We start from the raw sequence: 23811 nt of genomic DNA on the forward strand, positions 1-23811 counted from the left end.
TCTGATTTCAAAGAAATTGATGGCAAAATTTTAGAAGAAACCGTACAGCACCTTAAAACATCAACCTGCGCCCTTGACGCTCTTCCCACATCTTTCTTCAAAAGTGTGTTAAACAGCTTAGAAGCAGATCTACTAGAAGTGGTAAATGCCTCACTTCTCTCTGGAAGTTTTCCAAACTCCCTGAAAACTGCAGTTGTCAAACCCCTCCTGAAAAAGAGCAATCTGGATAAGACTATATTAAGCAACTAGACCGATCTCAAATCTTCCTTTCATTGGCAAGATCATTGAAAAAGTTGTTTTCAATCAGCTGAACAAATTCTTAAGCTCAAACGGATACTTTGACAATTTTCAATCTGGTTTCCAGTCACATCACAGCACAGAGACAGCGCTCATAAAGATAATAAACGATATTCGCTTAAATACCGATAAAGGCAAATTATCAGTGCTGGTACTACTCGACCTCAGTGCTGTATTTGACACTCTTGATCACAACATACTTCTTGACAGGCTGGAAAACTGGGTGGGGCTTTCTCAGATAGTCCTAAAATGGTTCAGGTCATACTTAGAAGCGAGAGGTTATTATGTGAGTATAGGAGACCATAAGTCTGAGTGGACATCCATGACATGCGGAGTCCCTCAAGGCTCAATTCTTGCGCCACTCCTATTCAACCTGTACATGCTCCCAATGAGCCAAATAATGAGAAAGAACCAAATCTCTTACCACAGCTATGCAGACGACACACAGGTCTACTTAGCCCTGTCACCTAACGATTACAGCCCCATTGACTCCCTGTTCCAATGCATTGATGAAGTAAACAGTTGGATGTCCCAAAACTTTCTTCAGTTAAACAAAGACAAAACTGAAGTCATTCCGTCTCAAGGTGAATGCATACCTTCACTCTAGAGGTCAAACAACTAAAAATCAAGTCAGGAATCTTGGTGTGTCTAGAGTCAGACCTTAGCTTCAGTAGTCATGTCAAAGCAATAACTAAATCAGCATATTATCATCTGAAAAATATTGCAAGAATTAGATGCTTTGTTTCCAGTCAAGACTTAGAGAAACTTGTGCATGCTTTCATCACCAGCAGGGTGGATTATTGTAATGGACTCCTCACTGGCCTTCTCAAAAAGACCATAAGCCAGTTGCAGCTCGTACAGAACTCTGCCACCAGGATTCTGAGCAGAACCAGGAAATATGAACATATCACACCAGTCCTCAGGTCTTTACACTGGCTCCCAGTAACATTGAGGATTGATTTTAAAGTATTATTACTGGTATAATAATTGAATGGCCTAGGACCTCAATACATTGCAGATATGCTCACTGAATATAAACCCAACAGATCACTCAGATCATTAGGATCACATCAGCTAGAAATACCAAGGATTCACTCAAAGCAAGGAGAGTCCGCTTTTAGCTATTATGCCAGCCGCAGCTGGAACCAGCTTCCAGAAGAGATCAGGTGTGCTCCTACTGTAGTCACATTCAAATCCAGACTCAAAACACATCTGTTTAGCTTTGACACTGTGCGTCCGACTGTTTGCACTGTATTTTATTTTATTTTTTATTCTAAACTGTTTTAATTATTCTTATTTATTTTGATTATTTTAATTTCTTCTATGTAAAGCACTTTGAATTACCATTGTGTATGAAATGTGCTATATAAATAAACTTGCTTTGCCTTGCCTTGCCTTGCCTAATTTAGGAGTCCCTTCAAGGGCTTCTTTATGTTATGGTCTTTGGCATCAAAAAGCTTGAAAGCCTCTCATCTAAATACATGTTTAACCAATGCACAAGAATTATACAACAACCTGCTCTACATACATAACAACCCACTATCTGCTAGTAATGGTGAAGCAAACTGAGATGTTGGAAACTATGAGAATCACAGTGCAAAAAGAATTGAAGACAAATGGATATTAGTTTTCTTGCAGGATTAACATTTATATGCTCTTGAAAACTGAATGTCGCCAAAACTTTGGTCAAAGTGTGTCGGAATCCTGTCTGAATATAACAAAGGGGGAAACAAAACTAGACAGCTGTCTCAATATCCTCATGACTTGAGTAACAAGCTGACGTAATCAAGAAATCCAGATTTGCTTCTACCTAACAGAGAAGGTTCAGCTGAATTATACATATGATCAACCAATCATTTTTAAATTGGTCTGAGATCCTACGGCCGTGATTGAAAGATATTCAAAGACATTGTCTGGAGTCTGTCTGATTACTGGTGCGCGGCAGCCTAGACACTAGAGATCTTATTTCCATTCTTAAGTGATAGTGCTGAAGGTGAACACTAGAGACCTCATTCCCAACTGATAGTGTTCATAAGGGATGAGACATCATCTGACTCGAGCAAGTGTCGAAGTGGAGACGCCCAGTAGAGTATAAGTTTATAACTTTTCTTTACCTCAAAAGTTTGGGACACACTTTACTCAGGCGCATAGGGGAATTTCTACCACATCCTTTACTGGCTAATAAAGCTTCAATTGTACACAAGCTGATCCAATTCATCTGGCCTGTTAAAGTTGACCAATATCTGAAACTTGTAAAATGTAAAAAGCTAATTTTTGATGTTTTTTTTTATTTTATTTTTGCCATATATGTAACATGAAAAAGGGCAGCTCTGGTGACAGACAAACAGGAGAGAAAATGATTTTAAAAAATCAGCCTTGCATGGTTTGCTCAGAAGAGGTCAGATATCAATACATTGCAAAATTACAGAAGGTCCTACCGACTGATTTCATTTTGTCCAGGGCCTTGCTTCATACCTTCAAAAACATCAATTCCAGGATATTTGTATTTGATCTTCCCGTACAAAGAGCATATTTGCACGGAGTATTTGCTTTTCAGTGGTTCAATTTGATAAGTGTGTAAATTTTGTTATGACAGCCCCACAACAGTTCCAGGGGTCCTAAGCTCACATTTGTCAATGTGGAGAGAAACATTACACAACTCCCTCAAGAGTTTTTTTTTTACATTGTATTATAAATTCAAACTCTAATTTCTGAAAAATTAACTGAAATATTGAGAAAATTTGTTTGCAATGCTGTCATTAAATAATAATGAAAATGTGTTCTCTTCTCTTTTCTGTTTTTAATTCACCTTTTAATCTAATTGTTGATAATTGCTGATGATTTACCAACCAGATCACACTAAATGCGTCTCTATAACACGCAGTGTGTTTATCGTGCAAGTAATACACGAAAATTAGTTTTTACGTGCATAGGACACGCATGGGTTGGTTAGGGTAGGTTTAGTAGTGGTGTGGGGTGCGTGTGTATTACACGCAATGAAGTGCGTATCATATGCACGTAGAACTCAATTTAAAAATAAACTGAAAAATGTAAAATGGGACCATTATCACGAGTGCTCAGACTTTTAAATCTCATTCTATATAGGTTTCATTATTATTATTATTGTTGTTATTTGGACAAAACAGACACGACATCTTTTTCACATATAAATACCCCTATGTGATCCCAAATAAACATCATTCAGCACACAAAAGTCCTGCCCAGAACTGGCAAATATTAACTAAGTTAAAGACAGTGTAGTTTCTTCATCTCCTAGAGTGAACAAACTAACAGATTGGGGAAAATGAGATCAAGCTTTGCTATTTTATGTGTTTGGATATGCTTTAGTGTTGATGCATCGACACCGAATGGTAAGGCATTTCTCTTTTAAATGAATAACAAACAGAAATGATAGCAATGATGTAATCTTAATTGTCTGACAGGTTGCTTTAAGATCCCAGAGGTGGAGAATGCAGAAGTTTCTCAAAGCTCAAGGAAAGACAACTACTCTGATGGTGATCAACTTGACTACGACTGCAAACATGGCTATGCATCTCCACTAAAAATCACCTACATATGTAGTAATAATAACTGGACTAAATCACATGCTGAAAAATGTTCACGTAGGTATACAAGACACACACACGAACAAAGTTTAGAAATCAGTGGTCTGCACTAAAAATACTTTTACATTTAGTTGTATGCATTAAACGTTATTAGAGTAACTTATTATCACATAATTTCATTGGATTGGATTGCACGTGAGTGACAGTACTGAAAAAGTCACCTACACTTGAACATGAAGGGTCCAAAAGTTGTTTTTTACAGAAGAATCATTTTTGGTTCCCCAAAGAACCTTTCATTGACTAGTTCTTAAAAGAACCCTTTTTTTTCTTAGTGTGAAGATCATTTTACAATTTTGAAGAACCAAATTCCAATATAAAGAACCTTTTATTTTTAACTTTTTAACTGGCTGGACGGCCTGATATAAATGCTTTGGTGCTTATTTTATATGATATATTTTTGCTATGGATTTTTTCATTTTAATTAAAGTTGTGTAGGTAAAAATTGTCTAAAAAAACTTTTATTCAAATCTGTTTAAACTGTCTTTATATACCAATACATAATTAAAATGCAAGTACTCTGAAATAGAGAGTATACAAAACTGAGTGACTCTAGTGTATTTAATCTTCAATAAACACAGCTCATTAAAACCTAAAAACGGGTGCGCGCAGAGCCAGTAATAGCGGCGGTAGTCATGGCGACGGAGAGTGACAGTCGCGCAAGCCAATCACTTGTTTCGTCCCGGTAGGAATTAATGAGCTGTGTTTTTTGAAGATTAAATACACTATAGTCACTCAATTTTTATACTCTCTTTTTCAAAGTACTTACAGTTTAATTATGTATATTGGTATATAAAGACAGTTTAAGCCAATTTGGAAAAAAAGTTATTTAGAAAATTCTTACCTACACAACCTTTAATAGGTTGATATATATTCTCTTTTATAATATTATTTCATATTTTGGTGCATTTCTTACATTATTATATATTTTATTTTATAAAAATAATTTTGTATCTTAGGTAAAAAAAAAAAAAAGAAAAAAAAAAGTTCACAGATTCACATAAATTAATTCGATTTCCCAATGGTAGAGATGCTGTCTTTCATGTGTCATCATGATGATATTTGTCAAAACACTTTAATGTCAGCGAGGAGTTCCCTTTCAATTGATGCTGTGGGAAGACTCTGCATGATTGCATTGTAAAGCAGTGTGAAATAAGTCCAATGGTGTGACGAGATGTAAGAGGCGGGTGACGTCAAAAACCAAGAAACTATAAAGAATGGCCAAACAGTGCAACGCTAGCTTCCATCAGCATTCAGTAAGCGCTATATGTGAAATCTATATGTATGTCTTATTTGAAGTTGTCTGTCTACCTATTTATATACATCTGATCTATATATATATATATATATATATATATATATATATATATATATATATATATATATATGTATGGCGAGCAAACAGCAGTTTAGACTGTGTGTTCATCCCTGCCCACGCTACATCATGGGTGAGGATACACACAATCTTTATGTTGTTTGTTTGGGAGCGGAGCATGCAGTCAGCACTCGAGGCGGCTGGCTGTGTAAATTGTGAACAGCTTCCACAATGGACATCCTGCTCCCCCCTGGCACTCTTTGAGGAGGGTTCCCGTTCTCCTTGGAGGCACTACGGCGATCTAACATCATGGGGATCGCAGAAGGATCTAACAGAGGTGTTAGAGACGGGCCTGGCCTTATCTCTGTCCTCACCTGCTAGATCCAGTGCCTTCTCTTAGTGTTCAGAAGCACGCTTTGTTACTTCCGCACTGGGTGAGGCACCGGTGCTTCTAGTATCCAGCTCTGAGGATTTGGATGTTGAAAGCATCAGGGCAGGAGAGGTTGAGGACTCGCCACCTCACTCTCCAGCCTGTGAGGAGCTGGTGGAGGTTGTGAGAAGCTGGTGGAGGTTGTGAGGAGCTGGTGGAGGATGTGACTCGCGCTGTTGCCAAACTAAACATCGTTGCTGTCAACACAGAGGTTCCAGGAGGCCAGCAAACAGGGGAAGTGGTCAACACCTCATTATACGGTGCCCATTTCCCCATCAGGGCGCAGCGGTCTCTGGCGAGCCCATATATCAGTGACTGCCCGGATACGTAGCAGCTCTGGGATGCTCGTCCCCTCTGAGGAGGGTCTCAGAGCTACCACTTGGGTTGTCCCCTGCCAGTGCACCGCTTCAGTCTCGAGAGGCTGGTTCTCTTAGTAGATTTTCTGGCAGCGTGGAAACTACTATCAAATATGCCCCTGTCATGAGAGCAAAGGTCGCCACCCTACTGGCGAAGGGTGCAATCGAGACTGTGAGACTGTCCCTCCAGCAGAAGTGAAGTTCGGCCTCTACAGCCCCTACTTCATTGTTCCCAAAAAATCCGGTGGGTTACGACCAATCCTCGACCTGCGCGCCTTGAACTGGTCCCTTCTTAGGCTGCCGTTCAAGATGCTCACGGCCAAACGCATTTTCGAATGTGTGCGGCCACAGGATTGGTTTGCTAGCCTGACTACGTCAGACTTCCTACTTACGCTAATTTCATTTCGCTCCTGTAGTCAGTCTGAGATAGCAGCCTATCTTTCAGTTTTCCAGCGGCCTTCGGACGGCCGGACCAATCAACGAACAGAGGGCGGGCTGAGAGCCGTGACGTTGACGCTAAGCGCCGAGTTTTATATTGTAGGTCAGAGAAATCGAAAACCGAAACGACCGCGGAAATGGGAAACGAGACACGGGATGCAATTCGCTCTGTTATGGAGAACCAGTGCCGCCGCTCCCACCACGCGCATCACGTGCTGTGCTTAGGGCACCGGAAAAAATAGCGTTCCAGGAGTCTGCCGCATATTGATAGCGGCTCACTGATGCCCGCAAATTAGTTAAAATCTCCGGAATCTAGAGCGATCGCGCCCGCGAGACAGAGACTGTGCTCCAAACCGCGTAGCGCGTGCACGGCAGAGAGGGAGAAAGAGCAAGAGACCGCGCGCGTGCCTCATGAAGCTTCTCGGGGTAGAGGGCATCATAAAGGAATTATGCTTAGGGCACCAAAATGGCTAGCAGCGGCACTGGCTGTGTTTAAAAGATATAATCCAAAATTTGAGAGTTGGATACAAATATTTTCTTGTTTCACTCTGTCAAAAATAAGTTTAGAGGCCGTGATTGTACTCCTTGCGACAGCACCTCCCTGGCCAATTCCTCTGAGGAAGGACCTCCTTTGTCAGGGACGGGGCACCCTATGGCACCCTCGTCCCGATATTTGGAACTTCCACGTGTGGCTCCGGGACAGGATGAGGCAGGTTTGAGTACCCTACCACCAACGGTGGTGGCTACCATCACTTCCGATAGAGCATCGTCCTCAAGACATGCCTACGCGTTGAAGTGGAACATCTTCGTCAACTGGTGCTCTTCTCGCTGAGAAGACCTTCCTGCAAGAAGGGTTGGAGCGAAGGCTGTCTCCCTCCACCCTAAAAAAGTGTATGATGCCGCTATCGCCGCACATCACGACGCAGTCATAGGTAAGTCCGTGGGAAAGCACGACCTGATCATCAGGTTGCTGAGAGGAGCGAGGAGACTGAATCCTCCTTGCCCTCGTCTCGTTCCCTCTTGGGACCTCTCAGTGGTTCTAACTGCCCTGCAGAGTGCTCCCTTTGCAGAGTGCTCCCTTTGCCTCTGCAATCAGTGGAGCTTAAGTTCCTGCCAATGAAGACAGCACTCCAGGTTGCATTGGCCTCCATTAAGAGGGTAGGGGACCTGCAGGCACGCTTCCGTTGACGAAGCGTGCCTGGAATTCGGGCCGGCCTACTCTCACGTGATCCTGAGACCCCGGCCTGGGTATGTGCCCAAGGTCCCCACCACTCCCTTTCAAGACCAGGTCGTGAACCTGCAAGCGCTGCCCACCGAGGAGGCAGGCCCAGCTTTGGCACTGCTCTGTCCTGTACGCGCCCTCCTTGCTTAGGTAGACAGAACGCAGGGTTTCAGGACCTCAGACCAGCTCTTGTCTCCAAGGCTCTCTCCAAGCAAAGGTTGTCTCACTGGATAGTGGACGCAATTGCTTTGGCTTACCAGCAGCAAGGTCGACCGTGCCCCCTTGTTGTAAAGACCCACCCCACCCGTAGTGTGACTTCCTCTTGGGCTCTAGCGCATGGCGCCTGCAGAGCTGCAGGCTGGGCGACACCCAACACATTCACAAGATTCTATAATCTCCAAGTGGAGCCAGAAGAAAATGGCGTCATCTTCCACCTTAAGTAAGGCAGATCAATAATATTGTTGAAATTTAATGACCCTAACTAAGCAAGGCAAAAGCCAGTGACAGGAACCAAAACTCCATCAGTGACAGAATGGAGAAAAAAACCTTGTGAGAAACCAGGCTCAATCGGGGGCCAGTTCTCCTCTGGCCAACGAACGAACAGCGTACTTCCTGCGTGTCAGTCAAGGACTTACTTCAGCCTATTAGAAGCTAGCTTTGCACTGCTTGGGAATCCTTTGTAGTTTCCTGGTCTCTCGCCTCTGACATCACCCGCCTCTGACGTCTTGTCACACCATTGGACTGATTTCACACGGCTTTACGACGCAATCATGCAGAGTGTTCCAACAGCATCAATCAATGCAGCTTCTCGTTCCCTCTTTAGGGAACCAAGATTACAGTCGTAACCAAGGTGTTTTCAGAGCCATAGAGAATCTTTTTCTATGAACGGTCATTTAAAAGTATCCATATATTCATATATATTACTGCTTTTGCAAGCAACATTTACATATACTCCATCTTTAACTCAAAACCGTGTAACAAAAATTTAGTTGTTATGCTAAACCACTACTCAGTAGTACACAGTGAAAATCAGTAGTATAGTGAATCCAAAACACTGGGCCACATCAATTATCAATTATTCTTTGTGGATAAACATGTGATAAAATGTCTGCTTTCTCTAGAGGCAACGTGTCCTCTAAACACAACAGTGGAAGACTTAAAAATTGAGCAATTTCCTGATATTAAAGATCCCGTCGAACATGGAAAAACTTAAAATATTTTCATGCAATGGACAAGGGCTGATATTAAAAGGACAGAGAGAAATCACCAGTTAAACAAATGGAGAATGGAGCAGCCCTTTTCCCAAGTGTGTAGATAAGGCCACAGAATGTAAAAGCCTTGGATTGGACAAAGATAGACCAATGATAGATCTGTTGTTCACATGGAGGATGCTTGATTTATCAGATCTTTCTGTTCTTTAGAGGTAATGTGTGTCGCAAACCTGACAATAAACATGAGATCAGATGTCACTGAGGACGGACACCCGGGGCCTAAGGTTTCAGTCAGACCTGGACGCACAATAACTCTTTCATGTGTTGGGAAGGGAAAAAAGTTGCAAGGACAGAGAAAAATCACCTGCTTGTCAAATGGAAAATGGAAAGTCCCATTTCCTAAATGTGTAGGAGGTAAGGTTCACAGGTTTACTAGTCTAGGGGATTTTTTTAGCAGTGTCTGTAAGCCTCATATTGCTCATATTAAAGTGCAAGGTCGCCGATTTTCATCCCGTTTCGTATTGTTACTACTGTATGTCTGTAGTATATGTAAATGAAAAGGCTCAAACTTGCAACCATTTTGGTCGCATTTGTCCCGGAAATTAAATCTGTGCGACCTCAACATTTATTTGGCAGCATTTGTTCGAGTTCAAATAATTGTTGTGGTGCGACCTTTTTTCTAGATATGTTTCATTATTATTGTTGTTGTTATTTAGGCAAAACAGACACGACATCTTTTTCACATATAAATACCCCTATGTGATCCCAAATAAACATTATTCAGCACACAAAAGTCCTGCCCAGAACTGGCCAATATTAACTAAGTTAAAGACCTTGTTTGGTGAGTTTCTTCATCTCCTAGAGTGAACAAACTAACAGATTGGGGAAAATTATATATTTTTTTTTTGCTATGTTATGTGTTTGGATATGCTTTAGTGTTGATGCATCGACACCAAATGGTAAGGCATTTCTCTTTTAAATGAATAACAAACAGAAATGATAGCAATGATGTAATCTTAATTGTCTGACAGGTTGCTTTGAGATCCCAGAGGTGGAGAATGCAGAAGTTTCTCAAAGCTCAAGGAAAGACAACTACTCTGATGGTGATCAACTTGACTACAATTGCAAACATGGCTATGCATCTCCACAAAATATCACCTACATATGTAGTAATGATAAATGGACTAAATTGCGTGGTGCAAAATGTTCACGTAGGTATACAAGACACACACACACAATTTAGAAATCAGTGGACTGCTCTAAAAATACTTTGTCTAGTTGTATGCATTCAAAATAATCAGAGTAACTTATTATCATGTAATTTTGTTGGACTTCGAAAGCTGATTTCTCAGAACTCTGACTTGTATCTTTTGTTTCTGATTCACAATCAGTCAAACGCTGTGAGCTGCCTGAAGATATTCCAAATGGTCAATACACTATTGTGAATGGTAGCAACTTTGTTTTTAGAACAACCATCAAGTATATTTGCAGAGATGGGTGAGTATGTAAGTTTGTATCTAGACAGATCAGTTAAAAAAAAAAAAAAAAACATCTTATAGATATGTTTGTCAAGCTACCAGATGATGAGTCGATCTGACACCAGAACATGTCAGGATGGTGGATGGGACAATCAATTACCAGCCTGTGAAGGTACTGAAAAAGAGAAATACACTTCAAAATTAAAGGTCAAAAGTGGGTTTTCATGGAAGAACCATTTTTGGTTCCCCAAAATACTTTTCAGTTAACAGTTCTTATAAAGAACCATTTTTTTCTTAGTGTGAAGATCATACGGCTGATGATTCACACGGCTGAAGAAAGCCGTGTGAAGATTTCACACGGCTTTACGACGCAATTATGCAGAGTGTTCCAACAGCATCAATCAATGCAGCTTCTCGATCCCTCTTCAGGGAACAAATATTACAGTCGTAACCAAGGTGTTTTCAGAGCCATAGAGAATTTTTTCCTATTAACGGTCATTTAAAAGTATCCATATATTCATATATATTAATGCTTTTGCAAGCAACATTTAAAATGCAAATATGGCATTTCAAAACGAAATAACAGACCTTAGTCAGAAAAGACACCATTTTGGATTTTTCAGAAGGTTGTTAAGGATAGACATATACTCCATCTTTAACTCAAAACTGTGTAACAAAAATTTAGTTGTTATGCTAAACCACTACTCAGTAGTACACAGTGAAAATCAGTAGTATAGTGAATCCAAAACACTGGGCCACATAAATTATAAATTATTCTTTGTGGATAAATATGTGATGAAATGTCTGCTTTCTCTAGAGGCAACGTGTCCTCTAAACACAACAGTGGAAGACTTAAAAACTGAGCAATTTCCTGATATTAAAGATCCCGTCGAACATGGAAAAACGTAAAATATTTTCATGCAATGGACAAGGGCTGATATTAAAAGGACAGAGAGAAATCACCTGTTAATCAAATGGAGAATGGAGCAGCCCTTTTCCCAAGTGTGTAGATAAGGCCACAGAATGTAAAAGCCTTGGATTGGACAAAGATAGACCAATGATAGATCTGTTGTTCACATGGAGGATGCTTGATTTATCAAATCTTTCTGTTCTTTAGAGGTAATGTGTGTCGCAAACCTGACAATAAACATGAGATCAGACGTCACTGAGGACGGACACCTGGGGCCTGAGGTTTCAGTCAGACCTGGACGCACAATAACTCTTTCATGTGGGAAGGGATTGGAATTACAAGGACAGAGAAAAATCACCTGCTTGTCAACTGGAGAATGGGACGTCCCATTTCCTAAATGTGTAGGAGGTAAGGTTCACAGGTTTACTAGTCTAGTTTTTTTTTAACAGTGTCTGTAAGCCTCATATTGCTCATATTAAAGTGCAAGGTCGCCGATTTTCATCCCGTTTTGTATTGTTACTACTGTATGTCTGTAGTATATGTAAATGGACAAGGCTCAAACTGGCAACCATTTTGTTCGCATATGCCCCCGAAATTAAATCTGTGCGACCTCAACTTTTATTTGGCAGCATTTGTACGATTGCAAATAATTGTTGTGGTGCAACCTTTTTTCTAGATACGTTTCATTGTTATTGTTGTTATTTAGGCAAAACAGACACGACATCTTTTTCACATATAAATACCCCTATGTGATCCCAAATAAACATCATTCAGCACACAAAAGTCCTGCCCAGAACTGGCCAATATTAACTAAGTTAAAGACCTTGTTTGGTGAGTTTCTTTGTTGCTATGTTATGTGTTTTGGATATGCTTTAGTGTTGATGCATCGACACCGAATGGTAAGGCATTTCTCTTTTAAATGAATAACAAACAGAAATGATAGCAATGATGTCATCTTAATTGTCTGGCAGGTTGCTTTGAGATCCCAGAGGTGGAGAATGCAGAAGTTTCTCAAAGCTCAAGGAAAGACAACTACTCTAATGGTGATCAACTTGACTACGATTGCAAACATGGCTATGCATCTCCACAAAATATCACCTACATATGTAGTAATGATAAATGGACTAAATTGCGTGGTGCAAAATGTTCACGTAGGTATACAAGACACACACACACAATTTAGAAATCAGTGGACTGCTCTAAAAATACTTTGTCTAGTTGTATGCATTCAAAATAATCAGAGTAACTTATTATCATGTAATTTTGTTGGACTTCGAAAGCTGATTTCTCAGAACTCTGAATTGTATCTTTTGTTTCTGATTCACAATCAGTCAAACGCTGTGAGCTGCCTGAAGATATTCCAAATGGTAAATACACTATTGTGAATGGTAGCAACTTTGTTTTTGGAACAACCATCAAGTATATCTGCAGAGATGGGTGAGTATGTAAGTTTATATTTAGACAGATCTATAAAAAATAAAAAAAATAATAAAAAAATAAAAAAAATAAACATCTTATAGATATATTTGTCAAGCTACCAGATGATGAGTCGATTTGACACCAGAACATGTCGGGATGGTGGATGGGACAATCAATTACCAGCCTGTGAAGGTACTGAAAAAGTCAAATACACTTAAAAAATAAGGGTGAAAAGTGAGTTTTCATGGAAGAAACAATTTTGGTTCCCCAAAAGATCTTTCAGTGAACAGTTCTTATATGAATAGTTCACTTTGAAATTACATTTTGGTATGTTTTAGCTTACCTCAAGGGCATCCAAGATGTAGGTGTCTTTTTTCCGCAGTAGTTTCAATTTTGATATTTTTAGGTCAAACCGTTCTTGTCTGACAGTCATATCATGCAGGTCTACGGTCACTGTCTCAAAGAGCATGCACAGAGTCAGGGCTGCCAACTCTCACGCATTGAGCGTGAGACTCACACAATTCGCCTTTGGCTAAGCCACGCCCTAGAATGTAGATTGACCAATCACAGCGCAGCCCAGAACGAGCTCCCACAGAGGCTCCGACACTTTTTCACGGCGCTCCATTGACTTCAACGCAGGCGGCTCATATTTTTGGTCTCGGCAGGCTATTACGTCGTCGTTTAATAAAAAATATGGTTAAACGTTGTGCCTGGGGCATTTGTAACACAGATACGCGTTTCCCAGAGAGGTTGGAGGGGGGTGTCCGTTTTTTCCCCTTCCCAAAACCGAGGTTAAATACTGACAAGTGTCGTCTTTGGATTAAACTGTGTGGACGTCCTCTCAGTCAGCGAAACCCCTCAAGGATCAACAAGCACACTTTTGTGCTCTAAGATACATTTGGCTTTTAACCTCACTGTGAAGTTACACTAGTTAGACAGTTTTATGCTGGTTTAGGTTATGATTTCGGTTCTCTGCCCTAATTGTTGATACGCTAGCACACGCTGCTAATAAATACAACTTTACACTCGCGTAGTCCGTTTGCTTTGTAAATAATAACGATTATAGAAGTGAATAGAGACCTACTCAGCTTTGTATGAACAGTGTTTCTCCTGATATTGTTAGTCCCAGCCTCCGTCTCGATTAGGATATGCTGTGGTTCATTGTTTGACTGTGACCGTTATGCTTTTGCCTCTATTTGGATGCCTTGTTGTTGCTTGCGTTTCACCGTTTGTCTTGAATAAAGCCTTCAAACGCACACTGCAGACACTTTTGCCTACTTCTATCGGACACTTTATTTGCTGCTTTATAAAAGTTTGATAAAATTTCAGCAGGAAGAGCTGTCACAGCATAAGCCATGTTGATACCAAACCAGAGCCCAGTTGAAGTTGTCGGAGGTAGCAACAGTAACTAAGGGGGGCGGGGCTTAGCCAAAGGTGAATTGGCCCTTTTCACACGCTCTCACGCCACACATCCATTTTCTCATGCAGAAAAAAATCGCGGAGCAAAGAGGACACTGACAACGACAGACAAGACAGAGCAGGTTACTTTGATATAAAATAAATGATCAGCTCTCAGATTCTGTCAATTTTATTACGCAATTCAAACAATAATACCATTTTGGCACTTGTATGTGACGTGACAGATCTCTGTAGCGCCTCAGTTCAAGCGGCACGTGACCCGAACAACTCTAACTTTTCTTTACTATTAGTAAATAAACCCGAACTTACCGAAACGTATACCTCGGATCAATCAGTGTTTTTCAAAAGCTGGAAGAAGTCAATAAAACAGGTAAATGGTAAATGTAAATGGACTGCAAAACAGGTCGGCTAGAACAATGTCATAAGTTACAGTGCTCCCGTGCGCTATTCTGTCTATACTCTCTGTCGTGCCCTGGAGGATATGTCTGCTGCATTACTCCAAAACCAATCACTTAATGTATGGAGCTCAACCCAGCCATGCTATGCTATATGGGGAGGCTGCAGACCTGGAGCCGGTAGATATAGGACCCAAACAGTTCCTGATGCGTCCAGTAGGGGGATATACTGCGAAATAACATCATTAAATCGACGCTAACACATTAATAACCCGTCCATAGACTTGACAATTTTGTGTTTTTTGTTCATTTAAATATAAACGCTACAGTGTAGATCTGCACGGATTAAAATAGAAAAATAGATGCAGATATTCAGTCGGTGTTCACTCTCTTCACTCAGCCTACAGAAGACTTGTTTTTGTGAATTGAAAAATTAAAAATACACATAGTTGGATCAACTACGTGTTATGACAAGTAATGATATGACCTAGGCTACTGCAATTAGGCCTATTCACCGTAGGTTTTTATATGGAGACTAAGTGAAATATGTTGTTATGAATTTATATAAAGTTACATTTAGATGTTAACCATATTTAGACCATTAGACATACCGTGTAATCATATGGATCCTCGATTTAATATCTGCTGTACTATTCTCTATTGGTCGTCATACAGCTACAAAACAGTGTCCTACATACGTGGTAAGATAAGTTTAAGCCAGATCGTCCTGAACTTTTAGGTAAATTCTGGGCAAGTTTCATCTGCATAAAGACAGAACCATCCAATGGCAAAACCTTTAAACTCAAAGGTTTCTAAAACAAATAATATCCTCGAGTCTGTTGTAAAGAACCTTTAATTTTGTATTGACAATGTAATATTGTATTGATTTGTGTAGCCTAATTCAATCTCAAATGTCCGTATACCCCCTTGTTTTTTTTTTGTTTTTTTTGTTTTTTCCCTCTTCTCACTGTTAATGTCTGTATCCTTTCATTTGCAATACAAACTAAATTAATTAATTAATTTTAAAAAAGATTAAAACATACCTCAATTCGTGTCGCTGTACAGCCTCCCCCTATTGGACGCATCAGGAACAACAGGGGCGTAAAACTGCCAGGGCGTAAAACTATTTGGGTCCTATATCTACCGGCTCCAGGTCTGCAGCCCCCCCATACTCATGCTATGTGTCTCAATTGTTTGACGGGCGTAGTAACAATAACTAAGGGGCGTGGCTTTTGCGAACGGTCAATTAAGCCTAAATGAACATATCACAGTTAAATCTGGCTAATTTGGGATACAATTTTGTTTTGTAAATATTGAACAATTAGCATTTTTGATGCTTCATCTCTTCTTACCCTTATTTCTATGATTATGTTTTGTACAGAAGTGACTTGTAAGCTTAAGTCAACCACATTCGGAGTAAAAAAGATCCAGCCGAAGGGAAAAACTATTTTCAGAGCTGGAGAAAGTGTGGAGATCACCTGCACTGAAAAATACTGGTTTGTGTTTACAAAAGAAAACATCAAATCATTTACATGTGGAGAGAATGGGCAGTGGGATTATCAGCCTGTTTGTGCGGGTAAGATTATCATTTATATATATAGAAGCATTTTTTCAAAATTAACACATTTTAATCACAGTTTTTTTCAATCGCTATCAAGCACTTTCCCATACTTCAGATACTTTTTCTAAACTCTTAACACAGACTCACACCTACAAAACACAATTGGCCAAATGGATAATTTTCTTCTCAAAAACACATTTTGTTAAATATATACTAACTCTTCATTACAAAATAGAACATATATTTCTCTGCACACACTAACTTTACCAAAACACTGGAAATCTGACTCAAAATGAAATTATTCTGTCAAAGAATAACACTTGATTTCACTTCACAAGGTACATGCAGTCAATCAAAGTACACCAGGTTTCAATATACTGGCTATTGTTGACATTACAAAAACTGCATAGACTTTTATGTTTCAGTTTTACTGGTATTTGCATGTAAAACATGCAATCCACCGTTTTTACACAACATTTCTTGGTTGGGAACTGTATGTCCATGTACAGTAATGTTCACATTCAAAAGCATTCAAGTAAAAAGCAAATCAGTTTTTTTTCCTTTACTGTTTACTACAGGAGGTTCAGTAGAAACACGGTATGATAGAACAGAAAAAGTTTTACAGTATTGCTTGCAGTGAACAAAATATCCATGAAACACACAAGAGCATTCTGAACAAAGAAACAACAGCAAAAAGCCCAGATAAAAAAGGGTGAACTAAAAAAAACAAAAAATTACTGTATCTGCAATCTTCAGGATTAGGCCACATGTTTTCATCAACATCACATCTGATATTATCCAAGGCGATACACTTGATAAAACTGCTTGGTATGTCGGATCCACCCTTGGCAACCATGAACTGTGATGTCCCTGCAGCCAGCATCCATGGCTTCAAGCCAGAATCCATGTAACATCTGGTCATGTGACTGATGGTCATAAACCTTCCACCTCCATGCAGAAAATAACTCCACCATGGGGTTGAGGAAAGGTGAATAGGGTGGAAGGAAGAGACTTACCAGTCTTGGGTGGGCTTCAAACCATGTTGTTATTGCTTGCGAATGATGGAAAGCAACATTGTCCCAGGTAATACAAAGGTCCTCATGTTTTCACCCTCCTGATCCTGCTCTGGAACCAGGCGCTGGTGGAGATCATTGAGAAAGGCAAGGATACGTGGAAATCCATGTAAAATGCAATACTTACCTGTTTGTTTGTTGATAGATGCGTATAATGGATGCAACTGTTGACCGCCTCAAATTGGGCTGCACTCTTTCACCAGCCTCTCTTAGTGAAATACCGTTGATTACATGATCAATGACATTGGCACGAATTTCATCACTGACTACGGTTCTTGCAGCCCTTGGAATGCCACCACCACACAAATCTTACACCTCTACCTTGCCCTCTCCTTGGGCCTGCTCTTCTCCCTGGCCCTGCTCCTCTCACTGGGCCTGGTCTTCTCTCTGGGCCCCTTGCTCTTACTCTTCCTCGTCCAGACATTACAGTGTTTGTCTTTTTCTGTTTCCAAAAACATCACTCCTCAAAGTCCTCCTTTTACTGTATAAGTGTCAATGTAATAGAAAAAAAAACCTGCCACTGAGTCTAAGCCGGACTGGAATCAGTTGTGGTTGGCCCAATTTACCCAACATAAATCAGCTATGTGTCAATTATTCAATTGTTTGTTTATTATCAGCTGAGATATATTGTTTTTAAACTGATATTATTGCAGAAGCAGAGGTTTTTATACTGTATCTAAGGTTTGGAATATTGTTTTTACTATTGTGGGATGTTGTGTGTTAACATTCGTAAATACTACAAAAACAATCCATAGTTTTGTTGGGAGGTATAGCTTGTCTGTTAAGAAAATGTAAGCATTGTGGAAATGTGTTCACTGACTGCATATTGTGTGCATTTAACAATTTTCCTAAACTCTTAACGCACCAACACACCTAAAACACACAATTGGCAAAACAATTAATTTCATGCTCAAAATCAGACATTGTAAACTAAACTCCAAAACTAATTTTCAAAATACAATAATACACTAACACAATACACTATGTCTAACAAAACACTGCAAACATGTTTCAAAATCAAATAATTATTCAAAACACTAACACATGTTCTCTTCCAACAGGAACATTTAGTCAATCATAACACAATGACGGAAAAAACACTAACATCAGCTGAAATGACAGAAACTACATTATTTTATGTGTCAGGTCGGCCCTTACTTTCTTTCTTTCTTTCTTTCTTTCTTTCTTTCTTTCTTTCTTTCTTTCTTTCTTTCTTTCTTTCTTTCTTTCTTTCTTTCTTTCTTTCTTTCTTTCTTTCTTCGTGTTGCTCTATATTGTTCCTTTTCCACACAAGATCAGCCCAAAGAGTCCTCTTTTATAACATATGGTCATGCGATTGAAAGAAACTCAACACCTGAGTGTAATTCCTTGGATAGCAGCTGTAATTTATATATTTGCATAACTTCAATAAGCTGTTTCTCAGTAGCAATGGAATAAAAATACAGGAAATATATTTGTGTTTCAATTCACAATATGAACAGTATTGAACACTTTGACTTTAGCCTAACTTATGTTTAGAACATGATGTTATCTGTTCTGACATACAGTGTGAAAGCATTTGTAAATTTGGCAGTAAAATGACATTGTTTTGGTATTGGTTGAGCTTGTGTGTAAAAGAAGTTCAAGCATTTAAAATTTGTGTTAACTGTATGCATTTTGTGTCAAAGCAACAAGAAATGTGTTAATTGTATAGCCTACAAAGACGGATGTTGTGCTAACCATGTTAAGAGTTTAGGAAACTTGTTAAATGTATTGAAAAAACTGTCATAGCCATTGTAAAAAACTGTAAGAGTAAAATTCCATCACGTAATATATTATTCATATTTTGAATTAAGAATTTTAAAAGAATTTTAAAAACTAGAGCTTAATAAAACATTTTGTATAAATCTTAAAGGAACAATGATCTGGACCATTTAGTTTATGATTTGTATTCATTAATTAAAAAAAAAATATATACAAAACGTTTTATTGAGCTCTAGTTTTTTTTATCATTTAAAATTCTTAATTTATAAAATGAATAATATGTAAGGATTATTCAATTAAATTTGATGGAATTTTACTATAAATTGAAATGCGTAAATCTTGACAGAGAAAAGAAGGCTTAAAACAGTGTAAGATTATAGAGAAACACTTCTACATTTATACTGAACTTATTGCATGCTATTAAAAATAATGTAAATCTAGTTTCAGAAATTAGATGTGAAGTTCCACGTGACCCGCGTCTGTCTAGCCCAGAACATTACTTCAGTGGAGATATGAAGTTGGGAGCAAAGAAAGATTACTATTGCATATCTGGATATGATCAAATACCAGGAATGGCCACATGCACACCAGACGGATGGACACCAAACCCACTGTGTGGTATGTGCTCATATTAATGTTACAGTTTGTACAAATTATTTAACATATATGAATTCTAATTAGTGAATTCTGAAAGGTTTTGAAACTGTTTCCTCACAGCAAAGCAAAAACCGTGTCGTGATCTGTCTTTGAAATCTTCGGCACATTTTACAGACAGCCAATAATGTATTGTATATTACACTATTACTGTGTTTGTGTATTTTCATTGTTAAATAATTGAGGTCATCAGGTTTGACTGCAGCTGATCTAAACTCATCTTTATCATCCTGATAATAATTAATCTGATATTATACACATCTTTTGTTGAGTTTCATGTCAGTTACCGACAGCTAAACTGAATATAAAGTTTATTTAAATTATTTAACTTAATTATTTAAATTATTTATTTAAACTTAATAATTGATATTGAACATATTATTCATATTATGAATTGAGAATTTTAAATGTGTAGAAGAAAATATAGCGCACAGTTTTTTTTTTTTTTTACAATTGCTAACATCCTGTGGCCCAATCTGTAGTCACATGTTCTACACATCTGTAGTTTGTGAACATACCATTAACACAATTCATGTTGTTTTCACACAATATGCAGTCAGTTAACATTTCAAAATGCTCAAATCTTCTTTTCACACAACCCAATACCAAAATCATGGATAATTCTGGTCTTATTTACAATTGCTTAAACACAGCATGACAGAAATGAAGAGCCAATGTTCAAACCCTAAATATAGTATAAAGCCTTTACTTCTGCAACAACATCAGCTCAAAAGTACTGATATTACAGTTTTTCTCGATTGCTTACTGTAAACACTATAACCAGGCTTTTGAACTAAAATTTCAAAACCATAATGCCATTTATCAAAAAGCACACCCATTTCACTAAACTATAAACACTATTCCCTGGTTTGACACACAGATTTGTTGAACTGTCACAGTAAATCTCTACACACAAATCCCTTCATTTCTCATTGCCTACACCATGTTGTCATTTAGAAAGCACTAGCATTCAGTATTGTTCACTCAAGTCAGCACAGCTTCAGCTCAGTTTGCACACACTTCCCCAGGTGAAAACACTAAGAGTCAAAATTGAACACACATCAATCAGATCCTTCAATAGATAGATAAAAGGGCCCGAATCACTTTATTGAGTTTTGGAACAATGGATCCAGAAAGACATGAAGGAAGAGGTCGAGGAGGGAGAGGAGGAGGAGGGAGAGGAGGAGGAGGAGGAGGAGGATGGGTAAGCGTAAGGGGAAGAAGACCAGCAGTCTCAGATGAAATTCAAGCCACTTTAGTTGACCATGTCCTTGTCCATGTATGACTATGAGGGAGGCTGGGCAACGAGTACAGCCACAAGCAACATATCTTACCAGTTTTGTAAATGTTGTTTTGAATTTATTACACCAGTGTGTAAGACTATGTTGTAGTGTGTGTGATTTTGATGGCTTGTGTGTCCAGTCTGAGGGCAAAGTTTGGTTTTTCAGCAAGAGTGAATGGTTTTGAGTGGAGAGCTTCATTTTGACCTGAAAATAGGATGTTTGGGGAATTGGGTGAGAAGTTATGGATTTGTGTTTACTGTTCTGAGGATACGAGGCATAGTTTCAAGAAATGTTTTTAAGCAATTGAGAAAAACTGAAATGTTACAGTTTGTGCAAATTATTTCAAAGTAAACAATAGGTTTACTGTGAACCTATTGTTTTAAATGCCCGAACATGCACCAAAAGCGTTAAAGTCAGTCAGGGTCAGGGAGGATCGGAAAATAGGGCTCCCCCGAAAGCCACTTTGTAATTCGAACCCTGCATATAATATGGTGAATTCTAAATAGTGAATTCTAATGAACGAATTCTGAAAGGTTTTGAAACAGTTTCCTCACAGCAAAGCAAAAGTCGTGGAATCGGTGGAATTTTAAAAATATTTTAAATGCATAAATCTTGAAAAAGAGCTTAACAAATTGTTAAAGATTATAGAGAAACACTTCTGCATGTATTGCTGAACTAACTGTATGTTCTTAAAATAATGTAAATCTTGTTTCAGAAATTAAATGTGAAGTTCCACGTGACCCGCTTGTGTATGACCCGTACTCTTACTTCAGGGGAAATCTGAAATTGGGAGAAAAAAGATCTTACTCTTGCATATCTGGATATGATCAAATGTCAGCAGAGGCCACATGCACACGAGACGGATGGACACCAAACCCACTGTGTGCTGGTATGTGCTCATATTAATGTTCAGGTTTGTGCAAATGAATCATTATCATATAATATGAATTCTAATTAATTTGATGGATATTTCTTTACAGTAATGTGTGCAGCACCAAACATCCCAAATGCAGAGATTGTGGAAGATCAGGGAACAAAATACATCATCAATTCAAGAATACAATATAAATGTAATCCTGGGTTTAAACCAGAGCAGCCTGTACACATCACCTGTATTTCCCAGACTGAATGGACAGGCATACAGGAATGCACTGGTGTGTTACAGTAACGTCTCGGTTACGTATGTAACCCTTGTTCCCTGAGTACAGGGAACGGAGACGTGTCGTCGGGGGAGTTCCCTGACGAATTGGGATCACGCTAGGGAGACCAAATGCCTACGAGAGAATTAAAACGAGCTAATGAAAATTGGCATGCAGGAATGCATTCCGCAGCCCGCCTACCAGCGCGGGTATAAAAGGCGGAAGCAACACATGCATAGTGCTTTTCGCTGAGGAGCCGAACAGTGTCCAGTCCTCCGCGAAGGTACAGCAACATGGCGAAGGGACGACACGTCTCCGTTCCCTGTACTCAGAGAACGAGGGTTACATACGTAACCGAGACGTTCCCTTTCGTCCTGGGAACCCTAATAAAACGCCATGGTGCTGGCCCCTTCCAGCGCCCAGCTAAGCTACCCTGCAGCAGTTTCTAGAATAAGTTGCGGGAGCTAGCTAGGAATCACACTGCTGTTCCACAAGACCCGCTCAGTGGATATTAGATAACACGTACCTGGCCGAAGCGCAGGGTGGGGTAGCAAGCCGACACAACCTATTCCCTCGCACCACTGGCCGTAGCGAGCACTCGGGAGGAAACAGGTTCCACACGCAGACTATAAAACCTAGCGAATGTGTTAGGTGTCGCCCAGCCCGCAGCTCTACAGATGTCTGACAGCGAGGCGCCTTGAGCCAAAGCCCAGGAAGCGGCAACACCTCTAGTGGAGTGAGCACGCAACCTGGGAGGACAAGGCTCACCCAGAGACTCATACGCTCGGGTGATAGCATCCACTAACCAGTGAGCCAACCTCTGCTTGGAGACAGCCTTCCCCTTCTGCTGGCCTCCATAACAAACAAGAGCTGATCTGAGGTCCTAAGCTTTGCGTTCTGTCAACATAAACCCGCAGGGCGCGGACGGAACAGAGAAAAGCTAGGGCTGGGTCTGCCTCCTCCTGGGGCAGCGCTTGCAGGTTCACTACCTGATCCGCGAAGGGGGTGGTAGGAACCTTGGGCACATATCCAAGCCGGGGTCTCAATACAACGTGAGAAGGCCCGGCCCGAACTCTAGGCATGATTCGTCGACCGAAAAAGCTTGCAGATCCCCGACCCTCTTGAAAGAGGCCAATGCCAACAGGAGCGCTGTGTTATTGGACAGGATATTAAGCTCCACTGTTTACAAAGGCTCAAAAGGAGGGTACAGGGTGCAAAACGCGAGGTGGATTTAACCTCCTAGCACCCTTAAGGAATCTGACGATTAGGTCGTGCTTCCCCAAAGATTTACCCTCTACTGCATCGTGATCAGTGGCTATTGCAGCAACATACACTTTGAGGGTGGAGGGAGACAGCCTTCGCTCCAACCCATCTTGCAGGAAGGAAAGCACGACTCCGATCGGGCAAGTTCGGGGGTCCTCCTGACGGGAGGAACACCAAGCAACGAACAGGTTCCACTTCAACGCATAGAGGCGCCTCGTAGAGGGGGCTCTAGCGGAAGTGATGGTGTCTACCACTGCCTGTGGCAGACCACCTAAAACCTCCACGTCCCGTCCAGGGACCAGACATGGAGTTTCCAGAGGTCTGGACGCGGGTGCCAAGAGTGCCCCGTCTCCGAGAGAGGAAACGGCGAAGGGGGGGCTGTCGTGAGGAGCATGAGTTCCGTGAACCAAGTCCTGGTGGGCCAATACGGCACCACTAGAAGGACCTGCTCCTCGTCCTCCCTGACCTTGCACAGAGTCTGTGCAAGGCGGCTCACTGGGGGAAACGCATACTTGCGCCGGTCCCGGGGGCCAGCTGAGAGCCAGGGCGTCCGTGCCGAGGGTCCCCTCGGTCAGGGAGTAA

General features: G+C 40.2%; 1 protein-coding gene across 1 annotated transcript in view; it reads left to right on the forward strand.

Moving 5' to 3' along the window:
- The window catches only part of LOC306988215 (complement factor H-like), a 137950-nt gene that overhangs the window by 100017 nt on the left and 14122 nt on the right, over window positions 1–23811 (forward strand). Inside the window, exon 37 of the mRNA XM_079593018.1 lies at window positions 21808–21981. Coding sequence (XP_079449144.1) covers window positions 21808–21981 — 174 coding nt within the window. The remainder of the gene's footprint in view (window positions 1–21807; window positions 21982–23811) is intronic.

This window comes from Phoxinus phoxinus (genome assembly GCF_949152265.1).
Source record: "Phoxinus phoxinus genome assembly, chromosome: 20".
In the NCBI taxonomy this organism is placed as follows: Eukaryota; Metazoa; Chordata; class Actinopteri; order Cypriniformes; family Leuciscidae; genus Phoxinus; species Phoxinus phoxinus.